This window comes from Somniosus microcephalus, chromosome 3 (assembly GCF_052327205.1).
Source record: "Somniosus microcephalus isolate GS21.2 chromosome 3, FLI_Smic_1.0, whole genome shotgun sequence".
NCBI classification, from domain to species: Eukaryota; Metazoa; Chordata; class Chondrichthyes; order Squaliformes; family Somniosidae; genus Somniosus; species Somniosus microcephalus.
In genome coordinates, this window is record NC_140989.1 from 289,320,260 (window position 1) to 289,333,584 (window position 13,325).

General features: G+C 45.4%; 1 protein-coding gene across 2 annotated transcripts in view; it reads right to left on the bottom strand.

Moving 5' to 3' along the window:
- Positions 1–13,325, bottom strand: part of dnai4 (dynein axonemal intermediate chain 4) — a 185,495-nt gene that overhangs the window by 56,115 nt on the left and 116,055 nt on the right. For both annotated transcript variants that reach the window (XM_085982729.1, XM_085982730.1), the window contains exons 9-11: positions 12,690–12,844; positions 6,996–7,082; positions 2,007–2,158 (exon numbers count right to left, since the gene is read on the bottom strand). In XM_085982729.1, the coding sequence (XP_085838855.1) occupies positions 2,007–2,158; positions 6,996–7,082; positions 12,690–12,844 (394 nt within the window). The remainder of the gene's footprint in view (positions 1–2,006; positions 2,159–6,995; positions 7,083–12,689; positions 12,845–13,325) is intronic.

The window sequence follows — 13,325 nt, forward strand, 5'->3', positions numbered from 1 at the left end:
TTTCCAGGGATTGTCCGAGGCTCTGAACAGTCCTTTCCATTGCAGCCTTGAAGCCCTGGACAGTCCTCTCCATAGCAGCCTCGAAGCCCTGGACAGTCCTCTCCATTGCTGCCCCAAAGCCCTGGACAGTCCTCTCCATTGCTGCTCCAAAGTCCAACACACTCTTTGCCAGTGTTTCTATCGACTGAGGCATCCTCCCCACTGCAGCCATCAGCTCAGTGTGCCTGAGCCGGGCCTGGGTGCTCATTTCAGCAAGGCTACGCACCTCCTCTGCACTCTGTGCAGCAGTCATCACTCCCTGCCTTGCCCTCCGGGGAGCCAGTGGCCGAACTTGCCTACCCCCACCTCCACGCTGCTGCATGACGCTTGTTCCGGCAACTGGCTCATCAGCAGAGCGCCCCCCCCCTCCCCTCCAGGGAACTACTATCCCCAGTCTGCAGATGAGTACGCTCCCCTGAAGTTGGAACGGATGCTCCGGCTTCCTCCTGATCCTCGCCTCCGGAAGCACTGGCACTGGCAGCTTCAGGGCGCAGATCCCGAGTTGGTGATGCAGCATCTGAAAGCAGGGAGGTGGAAGAGTGGCTTTAGCAAAAGGTCAGGTTGGCGGCAAGGCATGCCAGATTGCGGCAAGGCTCTGACATGGCTGCACACTGAGAAAGCATGCTGGCGGGGGGACCAAGTGGAAGGAGACAGCTGAAAAAGGTGAGAGCCTTACACTCACTGTCGAGAAGGGGGTCGGCAGCTGCAGTGGTAACGGGACCACTCAGACGTCCTCCAAGAATCTGGTGCACTCTCTCCTCGAGATCCGTGAGAGTGACCACTTGTGGAGGTCTGCCACCGGTTCGACGCTGGTCCTTTCGGATCGTTGCCAGCTTGGACTGCAGGGGAAAGAAGGGGAAGCTCTGTTACATGATGCCTTGAGAGATCATCTCATGCCCCCCATGGTGCAAGAGCCCTTACATGATGCCTTGAGAGAGCATCTCATGCCCCCCATGGTGCAAGAGCCCTTACATGATGCCTTGAGAGAGCATCTCATGACCCCCATGGTGCAAGAGACCTTACATGATGCCTTGAGAGAGCATCTCATGCCCCCCATGGTGCAAGAGCCCTTACACGATGCCTTGAGTCAAATGTGCATGTGTGTGCCCAGAAAGGGCCATGGGTGCTTGCTGACAGATGGCCATTGGGGCATCATGGCAAGCGGGTGCGCGAAGTCAGGTGCAGATGGAGGGAATCAGAAGTTTGCATAAACAACACTCACCCTAATGACCCGAGTGAGGTCGTTGAATTTCTTCCTGCACTGAACAGGGCTCCTGGTCGCCATGCTGCTGGAGTTGACCCTCTGAGAAACATCACTCCAAGCTCGGCGGTAATCCTTTTGATTCGGCCTCCTGCCATTGTCAGGATACAGAACATCTCGACGGCGCTCCACTGCGGACACCAACTCCTCCAGAGCCTCAGTGCTGAAGCGCTCTGCTCTCTGTCGCACCTTCTCCATCCTGACCAAGTTTTTTGCGCCAGAGAAGGAAGAGCGCCGATTCTGAGGCCTACAGGGCGTTGAGTGTGGAAGCTGAGGCTGACTGACCCACCCCTTTAAGAGCCGGCCGGCGCCTGGAAGTCTCGTGGTTATCGGTAATTGAGATCACCTGCGCTGCGCCCGTCCGCGCCGATATTGGGTAGCGCCGGAAGTTTTGCGCCTTAGGAGGCCCGTGCAACATCTGAATTCGCGCCTCAATCCCCTTTGGGGGCGATGCGACCCAATATCGTGCCAGGCAGCGATAAGTTTCGTCTGGCTATAAACTTTGCGCAGCGCCAGTTCTAACGCCTCAAGCGGGGCTATACCCAATTTCTAGGCCCCAGGGTTTTGAGGTACTGGGAAAGAATGAGTTAGAATAGGTGATGGTGTGAGTAGTCTCGATTTCAACAAGTAAGGATGCAAGAAGAAGTGCATATAAGATGACAAGTACTGTACTAAAGTAATGACCAAGATAATTTGATGACCTCACCTGCTGTCCAGAAGTAGGCCATCTTCAGGGTTGCGTATGTTGTAGATTGCTACAGTTCCATCATAGTGGCCCACTGCCAGCAGATTGGGGCTATCTGCAGAGAACTCCAGTGCGGTAACACCACTTTCACAGTTATAGGTGCGCTCAGGCCACTAATATGAATACAGAGATAAATTTGTGAGGGTGGAAAGTAGAATAATATCTATTAAGTCACATTCTTACTGAAAAGACTGTTCTTTTAATGAAATGAAAGTCAACGGTAATAAAAATTGTGAGACTCTGATCGCTATCACCGGTTTTACACTATCACACCAAGTTAAGATCTACCCCACTATGTGGGGCTTTGTAAAAGGGAAATCATGGGATGTGATTGTTCACTTTTAAAGAGTTAGACAAATAGAAATGATTGTGCTGGCTCCTGGAAATGCCCATAATATGTGAAGAAGGGTAAATGAAGGAGGATCAATATGGAAAGGAAGAAAGACTTGCATTTATACAGCGCCTTTCATGATCACCGAACGTCTCAAAGCCCTTTACAGCCAATGAAGTACTTTTGGAGTGTAGTCACTGTTGTAATGTTTGAAATGTGGCAGCCAATTTGCGCACAGCAAGCTCCCACAAACAGCAATGTGATGATGACCAGATAATCTGTTTTTGTTATGTGGATTGAGGGATAAATATTGGCCAGGACACCGGGGATAACTCCCCTGCTCTTCTTCGAAATAGTGCCTTGGGATCTTTTACGTCCACCTGAGAGAGCATATGGGGCGCCTCGGTTTAACGTCTCATCCAAAAGTCGGCACCTCCGACAGTGCAGCACTCACTCAGCAATGCACTGGAGTGTCAGCCTAGTTTGATGTGCACAAGTTCCTGGAGTGGGACTTGAACCCACAACCTTCTGACTCAGAGGCGAGAGTGCCACCCACTGAGCCACAGCTGACACAAATAGGTGTGTAGATTTGCACAAAGGCTCCAGAACTGAAAAATAGCTAATATTTATTTGTTTCATATTTGGTAGGATTTTCATACAGTAATGAATGTTAGAATGTAAATGTGACGAATAGAGAAATTTCTGACTATTTTATATATTTTTTTAAACTATGCCTAAAATGGAGACTATCACGAAGTTAAAAAATGCTGCAGGAAAACAGATTGCTGATAAAAAGAATCGCCTGCAATCTCTTGGATGAGTTGGGAACAATTCTGCAGGTTGGCAGGCAGTGATGTAGACAAGTATATTCTCTCTGCCTACTAAGACATTAGGAAATGCATTGTAAGACGTGAAACCCAGTCTGGGTGAAAATATATGGTAGAAGCTGCAAATCCAACCTTTAGCACCTCACCTCTCAGATGCAAACCCCCCCCAGGTTTGGTTACTGTAACCAATGTTACATGTACTGTAACATGAAAGAAATCCTTTACATAAAATCAGTGCTAGCTGCTAGTTTTCAGTTCTGGTAAAATTTTCTAGATCCCATGGGTGAACTGGAACTTGTATTATCACAAGCTGCATTTCATCTTGAAGATCTAGAAAAGAGACAAACCTGACTATTTCATCCAAAGATCCTGTTGCTTGTCAGAGACTTTAAGAAGCACTGTTGTAAAAGGAAATATAAACACTTTGTGAACTGATTCCAGTTCTACCAACTTTATGTATAAGATGCATCTTTCTGCATCTATGTATTATTTCTCATAAATAAATGAGCATTGTGTGCTAATTTGTCCTGCAAGATCGTAAATGAGGGTAAGGCTAGCAGCTGAGTGTGTGCTAAGTGTAAGATTCTAAAAACGTAATAAAACCGCTGTTACCGTGTGGCGATCAAATTGCGAACGAATTGTGAAATGGTAACGGACAGACTCAAAATGTAGGAAGTCAGCAGGGGGGCCTTTGTCTGTAAGGACACTTCTGTTGCCTAGGTCCTAAGCTCTGGAATTTCCTGTCTAAACCTGTCCACCTCGCTACCTCTCTTTCCTCCTTTAAGACGCTCCTTAAAACCTACCTCTTTGACCAAGCTTTTGGTCACCTGCCCTAATTTATCCTTATGTGGGTCAGTGTCAATTTTTTTCATTTTAAAATACTCCTGTGCAGCGCCTTGGGATGTTTTACTACGTTAAAGGCGCTATATAAATGCAAGTTGTTGTTGTTGTTGACTCAAAATGGAGATGGTCAGCATATGGTTCTTTGTTTGTGAGGCCACATGGACAGTAAAGAGAAACATCAGAAGAAGAGGAAGTCTCGCCCCCACACACATCACAAGAACATGAACATGTCATGCAGAAGGAACTCCAATCAGGGAAGGTTGGGAGTGAAACTGACCTATCAGAGGGAGGCAAAGGAAGATATACAAGGGGGGCCGGCAGGTAGGCACTATAAAGGAATGACCCAGAAGTGGGAAATTCAGAGGGACAAAGAAAGCGGTTTGATTGGCCAGTCTATGTTTACAACCTATTACTTTTTCCAGACTGATCACCCAGAGAGAAGTGTATGTATGAGAGATGGACACAGAGCATAGATATTGCTAAAGGGTACTTTTATGTATGGTTGACTTGGGATATGGATTGCCAAGGATTAGCATAAATTGCTGGGCGGTACTTTTATGTATGAAACTGTGAGTATATTTATTGCCAGAGCAAATTAATAAACTGTGGGCATAGACATTGCCACAAGTGCTTCTATGTACTGCTTGAATAGTGGTTGGGGTTTTGAATCTGTCTTAGGAACAATAAAAGGTTAAAGACAGAACTGGTGTGTCTGGTGTAATTCCTCATAAGTCTCAAGTCCGAACTCTATAACCTGTTGGACGGGGCGAGGGGTAATTCCGCATATCTTACACATGTAGCATAGAAGAGGTGAAGAAAGAGATAGGGAGTTATGAGACTGTTAAAGTGGAGGAAGGGGTTTTAAGGCTGTGCATGTGTGTAATTGCTGTGAGGAGAGCTGGGTAGCCAGTTAGTTGTGGAAGTGTTGCTTTAAGAGGGTGAAGAGTATGCTAGTGCCCAGGTTGATAAGGAAGAAAAGGGAGAGATGTGCCATGTGATACCTTGTCTGCCCGTTGAGGATGTGGAACTTTTGATGGCACTGCTCTGCAGTCCTGGAGGTGAAGGAGCTGGCAGTCAGTGCCAGTGTCACCTCCCTCAAGGTGGCATAGTGATAATTCTGAGTGACATGTGGTGCCCAAACCCAAGAAGGTTTGGTAGTCTGACTGGGTAAAGTTCTGCATTCTTCTATTGTAAAGGATGTGATAACAGGACACTTAGAAAATATCAATGGGATTAGACAAAGTCAACATGGATTTATGAAAGGGAATTTGTGTTTGACAAACCTATTGGAGTTTTTTGAGGATGTAACTGGTAGAATAGATAAGGGAGAACCAGTGATGTGGTGCATTTGGATTTTCAGAAGGCCTTTGATAAAGTCCCACATAAGAGGTTAGTGTGCAAAATTAAAGCACATGGGATTGGGGGTAATATACTGGCATGGACTGAAAACTGGTCAACAGACAGGAAACAGAGAGTAGGAATAAATGGGTCTTTTTCAGGGTAGCAGGCGGTGATTAGTGGGGTACCGCAGGGATCAATGCTTGGGCCCCAGCTATTCACAATATATACATCAATTATTTGGATGAGGGAACCAAATGTAATATTGCCAAGTTTGCTGATGACACGAAACTAGGTGGGATTGTGAGTTGTGAGGAAGATGCAAAGAGGCTTCAAGGCGATTTAGACAAGTTGAGTGATGGCAGATGCAGTATAACGTGGATAAATGTGAAGTTATTCACTTCGGTAGGAAAAACAGAAAGGCAGAGTATTATTTAAATGGTGATAGATTGGGAAAGATTGGGAAATGTTGATGTACAAAGGGACCTGGGTGTCCTTGTACACCAATCACTGAAAGCAAACATGCAGGTGCAGCAAGCAGTTAGGAAGGCAAATGGTATGTTGGCCTTCATTGCAAGAGGATTTGAGTACAGGAGCAAGGATGTTTTACTACAGTTATACAGGGACTTGGTGAGACCACACCTGGAGTACTGTGTGCAGTTTTGGTCTCCTTACCCAAGAAAGGATATACTTGCCATAGAGTGAGTGCAGCGAAGGTTCACCAGACTGATTCCTGGGATGGCAGGACTGTCGTAGGAGGAGAGATTGGGTCGACTAGGCCTGTATTCACTAGAGTTTAGAAGAATGAGAGGGGATCTCATTGAAACGTATAAAATTCTGACATGGCTAGACAGACTGGATGCAGGGAGGATGTTTCCCCTGGCTGGGGGCTCTAGAACTAGGGGTCACAGTCTCAGAATACGGGGTAGGACATTTAGGACTGAGATGAGGAGAAATTTCTTCACTCAGAGGGTGGTGAACCTGTGGAATTCTCTACCACAGAAGGCTGTGAAGGCCAAGTCACTGAATATATTTAAGAAGGAGATAGATTGCTGGACGCAAAATGCGTCAAGGAGTATGGGGAGAGAGTGGGAATATGGTATTGAGATAGAGGATCAGCCATGATCATATTGAATGGCGGAGCAGGCTCGAAGGGCCGAATGGCTTACTCCTGCTCCTATTTTTCTATGTTTCTATGTTTCTCTGGCTGGGTGGCTTGCCCTGCTGGCCTTTGGGCACAGATGATGCTTGAATGGTCGTATTTCTGTACAAGTGTAATAAAAATATTGCTAAGACCTGCAGTGAAAGAGCCAAATACTACTGCTCCCTCACCTGTTTGTACCCAGTCTATTCCAGAAGAATGCAAACTGAACTGTATTTTTAAAGGCTGCACTGAGGTTTTCAGGCAGTACAGTTGCTTGCAATAGCTGTACTTCGGTTTTACACCATTAATGCCATCGGCAGATGCAACATTTTTTTTTAAGGTGTGTAACAGTGTTGTAAGTGATTTGGAGGAAATTATAGGCGCAACTAAAATTTTACATTCAGTGGAGTTTCAATTGGGTTTTAACAATTAGCTGCAAATCCTAATTATGCCCTTGTTCAACTTACCATAGGATTTTTCAGTGACCAACAGCAAATCAGTCCTCCTCTCTGTTCCTTGTATCCAAATTGCCCATAACCCACTGCCAGTAGGTCCTGTATGTCGACACAATAAAATAATTTATTCTCATCATAATATATATCTATAATGAAGTTATCCTAAAAATTAACATTATAAATAAGTAAAGTTACTGAACAAAATACTTCAATGAAAGCAAAATACTGCAGATCTTGGAAATCTGAAATAAAAACATAAAATGCTGGAATACTCAGCAGGGCAGGCAGCATCTGTGAAATACTGAGTTCAACAATTTCAGAACATAACCTTTGCTCTCATTATTTCGGACGGCAGCTGTTGCTGATGATTCCGATATTCCCATTTACACCTCCTCTAGACCTATTTCTTGTTTCTTTACTTGTCCCAGTACCATCTCCTTTCACCTTGCACCATCCTCCCTTTTGTCATTTAATCTCTCCGGCCTTCCACCCGATCACAGACCTTCCCTTTTGTTCTTTCCTCCCCTCCCCCTTTCTCTGAGACTGTACTTGCTTAAAACCTGTTATATCTCTAACTTTTTCCAGTTCTGATGAAAGGTCATCGACCCTAAAACATCAACTCTGTTCCTCTCTCCACAGCGGCTGCCTGACCTGATGAGTATTTCCAAAATACTTCAACACTTTTCTATTCAGTGTAAATTTACGAGAGGTTCAGTCCACTAACCTGTAGTTTGATAATGCATTGGCAAAAAAACTTCAATACCAATGCAATTATCAGAACTCTCATTCTATTTTACAGTTAAAAGTACAACACTTACAACATGAATACCAGTTAACTCATTTTTTATAAATGAATTGAATTACTTAACAGGGATTTGATCTTTTCAGATCAGTTTGATGTATTCTCCATTATTTTATGAAATATTACTTTAGCAATACTGATTGTATTAACTTTCCACTTCCTACAACTCCAGATAGTGGAGTTTGTTCAGTTCATTTCAAAAGGGCAAGTCATTTATAACAACACAAAAGACAACAAATGTAGAAATAATGAGAAAATAGTTTGCCACTTTTAAATTCAATGACAAGTGGATTATAATACAGTGGGGTATTATGAGTGAAGGAACTGCTATGGCCTAGAAATTCGATTGCACTGTGCCCATTTGTCAGTGTAAAACGGGTGCTTAAGGGTCCGATATAGTGGGTGGTGCGCGCCCGACTCGTGCCAGAAGTGCACCGCCCACCATATTGGATCGGGCTGTTCCTTCCATAGGTGTCAAGGCACACACCGGAACAATTCAGGTAGCTCATTATAATATTTAAACAACAACAACTTGTATTTATATAGCGCCTTTAACGTAGTAAAATGTCCCAAGGCACTTCACAGGAGTGTTATAAAACAAAATTTGACACGAGCCACATTGGGGGAAATTAGGGCAGATGACCAAAAGCTTGGTCAAAGAGGTAGGTTTTAAGGAGAGTCTTAAAGAAGGAAAGAGAGGTAGAGAAGCGGAGGTTTAGGGAGGGAATTCCAGAGCTTAGGACCTAGGCAACAGAAGCGTCCTTACAGACAATGTCGTTCCAGACTGCAGCTGATGACATCAACGATATATCATCGCAGAAGATGCCTACAATAAGAGCCATCCTGCCACCAGAAATATCACTGAGTAGATCATTGGCATGCTCAAGCAACGCTTCTGCTGCCTGGACTGTTCGGTGGGAGCTCTGCAATATACCCCTGACCAGAGTTTCCAGATTTGTGGTTGTGCGATGCTACATAACTTCGCTATACTGAGCGGCCAGCCCTTACCACCACCTGAGCAGCAAGAAATGGAGGAGAAGAACAGCACGGAGAGGAGGAGGAGCAGTATTGACCACCAGTGCCCCTAACTACCAGAGCTCTCAAAGCACTTCACCTTAACCATCCATCCCACCCCCAATACACCAAAAGTCCTGCAATCCTTATCACCACTGTCCTCACTACCAACATCAGATTGCTTTTCTTCAGTCCTGCCTCATGTGTTTTTCCCTCAACTGACTACAAATATTAACAGCAAATCCATAAATCAGAAATTTTACTTCAATAACTCATCAGATGTGAGTAACAGTTAATGGGGATAATTAAAAATCACCGTTGTGCAACCCCCTAGTGCCTGTCTTGTATGCTCGATTACTTATCATAGTGCTTCTACAAGCTTTATCCCCAGTGGCTACAGTTTGGGTAGTGGAACACTGCTGAGCTTCCATTGAGGACACTGCATATGGCCTTGGTGGGCTGATGCTCTGGAAGCCCCCGTCAATGCTGAACCCCAGATCCAAGATAGCTGCAGTCTGAGCTTCCATGGCAGCAGTGCGACCTATCATGGAAGCTGTCAGAGATGTCACCAGAGGCTCCATTATAGTGGGCACCACTATTGTGTTCATGGAGCTAACCGCTTGCTCCATGCTTGATGGAATGGTCTCTATAATCTGCGCAAAGCCCTGGCACAAGTTGGAGCTGGACTTCTCCATGCTCTCAGCCATTGTGCGCAAGCTCGCTGGGAGACTTCTTCAGTAGTCTGGGCCTTCGAAGACAGCAACCAAGTCCTCTGCAGCAAAGCTAATAAATGATTTCATCCTCCACCAACCTGACACCTGTAGCATCCTATCCCTCTGTCATGTTTCCTACACACTTGTGCCCAGAGATTCATCACAGGAAGACCCTTTCTCTAGCCTACACTCTAAAGTACGCATGATGCCAGTCTCTGAGCTGGTGCTTGCTAAGATCAGATCTAGTGATGCTGCATCTTCAAGAAGGCTGCCCTCCTCTTCCTGCACTGGCACGGGCCTCAACATTTTCAGTGCCTGAAATGAAAGAGAGACAAGGGTTAGATTTTTAGTGTGAGAGCAGAGAGAGATAAGTGGCTACTGAAAGCTGCTGCAGTTTGTCATGCAGAGTGTGTAGGGTGAGAAACCCAACAGCATTGTGGGAGCATCTTCAGCACACAGACTGCAGCAGTTCAAGAAGAAGGTCAACCACCACCTTCTCAAGGGCAACTAGAGAAGGGTAATAAATGCCAGGTTTGCCAGCGATACCCACATTCGAGAATGAATTAAAAAAAGATAGAAGTGACAAGGGAAAAAGATGATAGGGTATGAAGAGAGCCTGCACAGCATCTCCTCCGGCGTTGTCACTCGGCACAACTCAGCCCTGCCCATAATGTCCAGCATGTCCTCTTCAAGTGGGAAGAGGGTGTCTGCTGCCTCATGTGTGCGACCTTCTCCTGCGAGGAAGATGAGAGTGCGTTAGTGGCAGCCTTGTGCACTCTTTTGAGATTGTGCCTGTCATGGTCGAAAGTGCAGGTGTTGTGTGCAAGATGTGAAGCGTGGAGAAGTAAGGGTTGTAATAGTTGAGAGTAGGAGGTGCAGTGTCTAAGTAGGAGGAGAAAGAGGTGGAGTGAAATGTGATGCAGTGATCGTAGGAGAGTGAATGAAAGTGGAGGAGGGGACTGTTGTGAGTAGTGGAGCTACAGGTGGTGCAGGTGTGAGGAGAGAGTAGTTGAGGTGAGCGGTAAGATTCTTACCTTGACAACTCTGCTGACACCATTAACCTTCTTTCAGCTTTGCAGCTACGTCCTGGGAGCTATGCTCCTTGAATTGACCTCCTCAGCGACCTCTTCCCACTGGCGATGGGGGTGTTGGCTGGGCAGAATTTTGAGGGGGGAACATGAGCTCTCTCCTCCACCGTCTGAATCAGGGCTGCCAAAGCACCATCAGAGAACCTGGGGGCCCATCCTACAGATATTGCAGCTGTTTTTCTTTTCATAAGCCTCAGCAGCTACAGTGCACCTCTCCTTTTAAGAGGGGCAGGCTGCTTTTAAGTGGCTTCAGAGACACCTGAATTCCCATCGCCCTCCCACCACCAAATGGCACGTAACCAATAAGCAGTGCGAGTAGTGCTGGCTGCATGGCTGAACCATTATAATGAGCTGCTGTAGGATTCACAAAATTCCCACATTTCCCAAGTTATTAAATAAGGGACCCTGAAGGACAAGTTATTCAACAAGGGACCCTGAAGGACAAGTTATTAAATAAGGGAACCCTGAAGGACAATGGCTTTTGGACTTTATGGCAAAGACTGCAAGGTTAAAAGCAGGGCCCTGCGCAGCATGTCAAGTTCAAAACTCAAAACTTGACATGCCCGGGCCTGTGGAAGACAGCTTTGGGTTTGTTATTTCAAAACCAGACAGCTAAAGGAGACAGAACACGCATTCTTCCCTTTAAAACAAATCAACTCAGGAAGAAGCTTAATCTTGCACAAAGTTAAAACCCATCAAGACTATGCATATATAATCGCTTACAGTTCAAACTAGCTACCAAGCCAGGAAGACACCGATTTACATTATGCATAAACAAACACCAAGACATTAAAAACCATTTAACAACGGGACAACCACCCAAAAACCAGTTAAGGTGAACGACTATAATCACCTTAACGAGCCCGCCAAAAATCAGACAAAGAACTAGCCATGATTTGGCGCGCAGATAACAAACTCCAAAATAGTATAATTGTAGGCCCACTGGTAACCAAAGGCAGGCAGAAAGAAAGCAAACTCGCAAGCAGGCACATGCTTGGGTGCAGGGTTACTCGAAACTCAAAGAAGCAGACTGGAAGGCTCATGGAACATCACGGCGAGGAGGCACGGTGGGGCAGGCTCAACCGAAGATGACTAGGCCGCAACCGCAGCCTTACACGAAGACCGACCACGAGCACCGCGGTAACAAAGGGCCAGGTAAACCATACCTCCAGATCATTACCACTACACAGGTAATGATCTAGGCCACCGCAATCGAGCCGACACTGAAGACTGCCAACCGAACCCCAACCGCAACAAAACTCGACGACCAGACCACCACCAGAAGAACAAAACCCAAAGTTTTCCACTCTACAAGCTAAAGTACCCAACAAAGACTTTACTCCCTATTTCTAATGAAGGAAAGAAGGTACTTACCCAGACAAATTCACAACCGCGCCCTTACCACATCTGCGGACTCCACCCAACTGAAGAATTTTCGCGGATTCTAAGACTGGGACCACGTGGCAACGGCAGGCCCCAAAGGACACAAAGAGCGAACCCCAAAACGCAACCAGCTTAACTGACAGGATTCGAACTGTCAAGAAACCCCTATTGGTGAGCATAATCCCTGACTCTTGTAGTGCAATTTAGTTAGGTATTGGGGGTGGGACAAGGGTAGGGGGATTATTAATGTGATTTTCGCTCGTTGTGCCGTGTGTTCCCCATTCTTAATTAAGTGTATTTTGTATGCCTGTAATCACTCCAGTAATTTAAGTGTGTCATTTTATTGTGACTCTAAATAAAATACAGTTTTCTTGCATCAAACCAGTTGTCTACTCCAATTCTGTATCGCCGCCTGTACCTAAATCCGGTGTCTGGAACCCAGGGGTGTGGGAGCGATTCGAACCGCTCAAAAACAGTCAGGGGCAAAGCTGATGGCACACACCACCCCCTACACTGCCAGCACCAATTTCACATGGTTCCTGTAAATAGGCACATATAGTGGGCGTCCTGCCCCTGTGGCTACTTTTCTGGCACAATTGAATTTCTAGGTCATAATTTTAACACATCTATAGCATCCATTTAACACCGTTGCTGCATTAGTTAAAGTTAGTAACGATTTATTTTGTTGTTCCCCATGTTTGCTCACCAAGTTGTGTTTGTTCCAGACCATACAGCTAACATTGCGTCCCTTGGTGAGACTACAGTCAAAAGACCAGAGTGGCTGTAATCTTGGACTCGTGCTATCCAACAAACTTATGCTGTCTATCAACTCTTCCTCACCGTTGGATGTTTCATTTGGATCTAGGTAATACCAAGAGTTAAATATTAGGATACAGTACACGCTTCCTAATGAGGAATTTTTTTTAAATGTGAATGCTGGAAATCTGAATTTTAAAACATGTGGGGAATGCATAGAAGGTCACTCAGCATCTCCGGTGGAACCCTTCATCAGAGCAGTTCTAATAAGGGGTCACACCTGAAACATTAACCTGGTTTAAGATGCTTCATTAAGATGATTCCCAGTATTTTCTTATTTCCTTTCTTAATTGACTCTTTGGAAGCTGTACTTTTGAAATCTGCTTCTTTTGACTCCTGCTGCTTCAATTTTCGACCAGTTATTTAATTTTTGTTACAACATAATTTCTTAAAGGCTATTGTTATAATAATACAAATCAATTAGTTTGACCATTATGATCTATGGTCCTCTACTATGCTTCCACTTACAATACACCAGCTGCCATGTAACTGCATCACAGTGTAGCAACTCTATCAAGGAGCACCC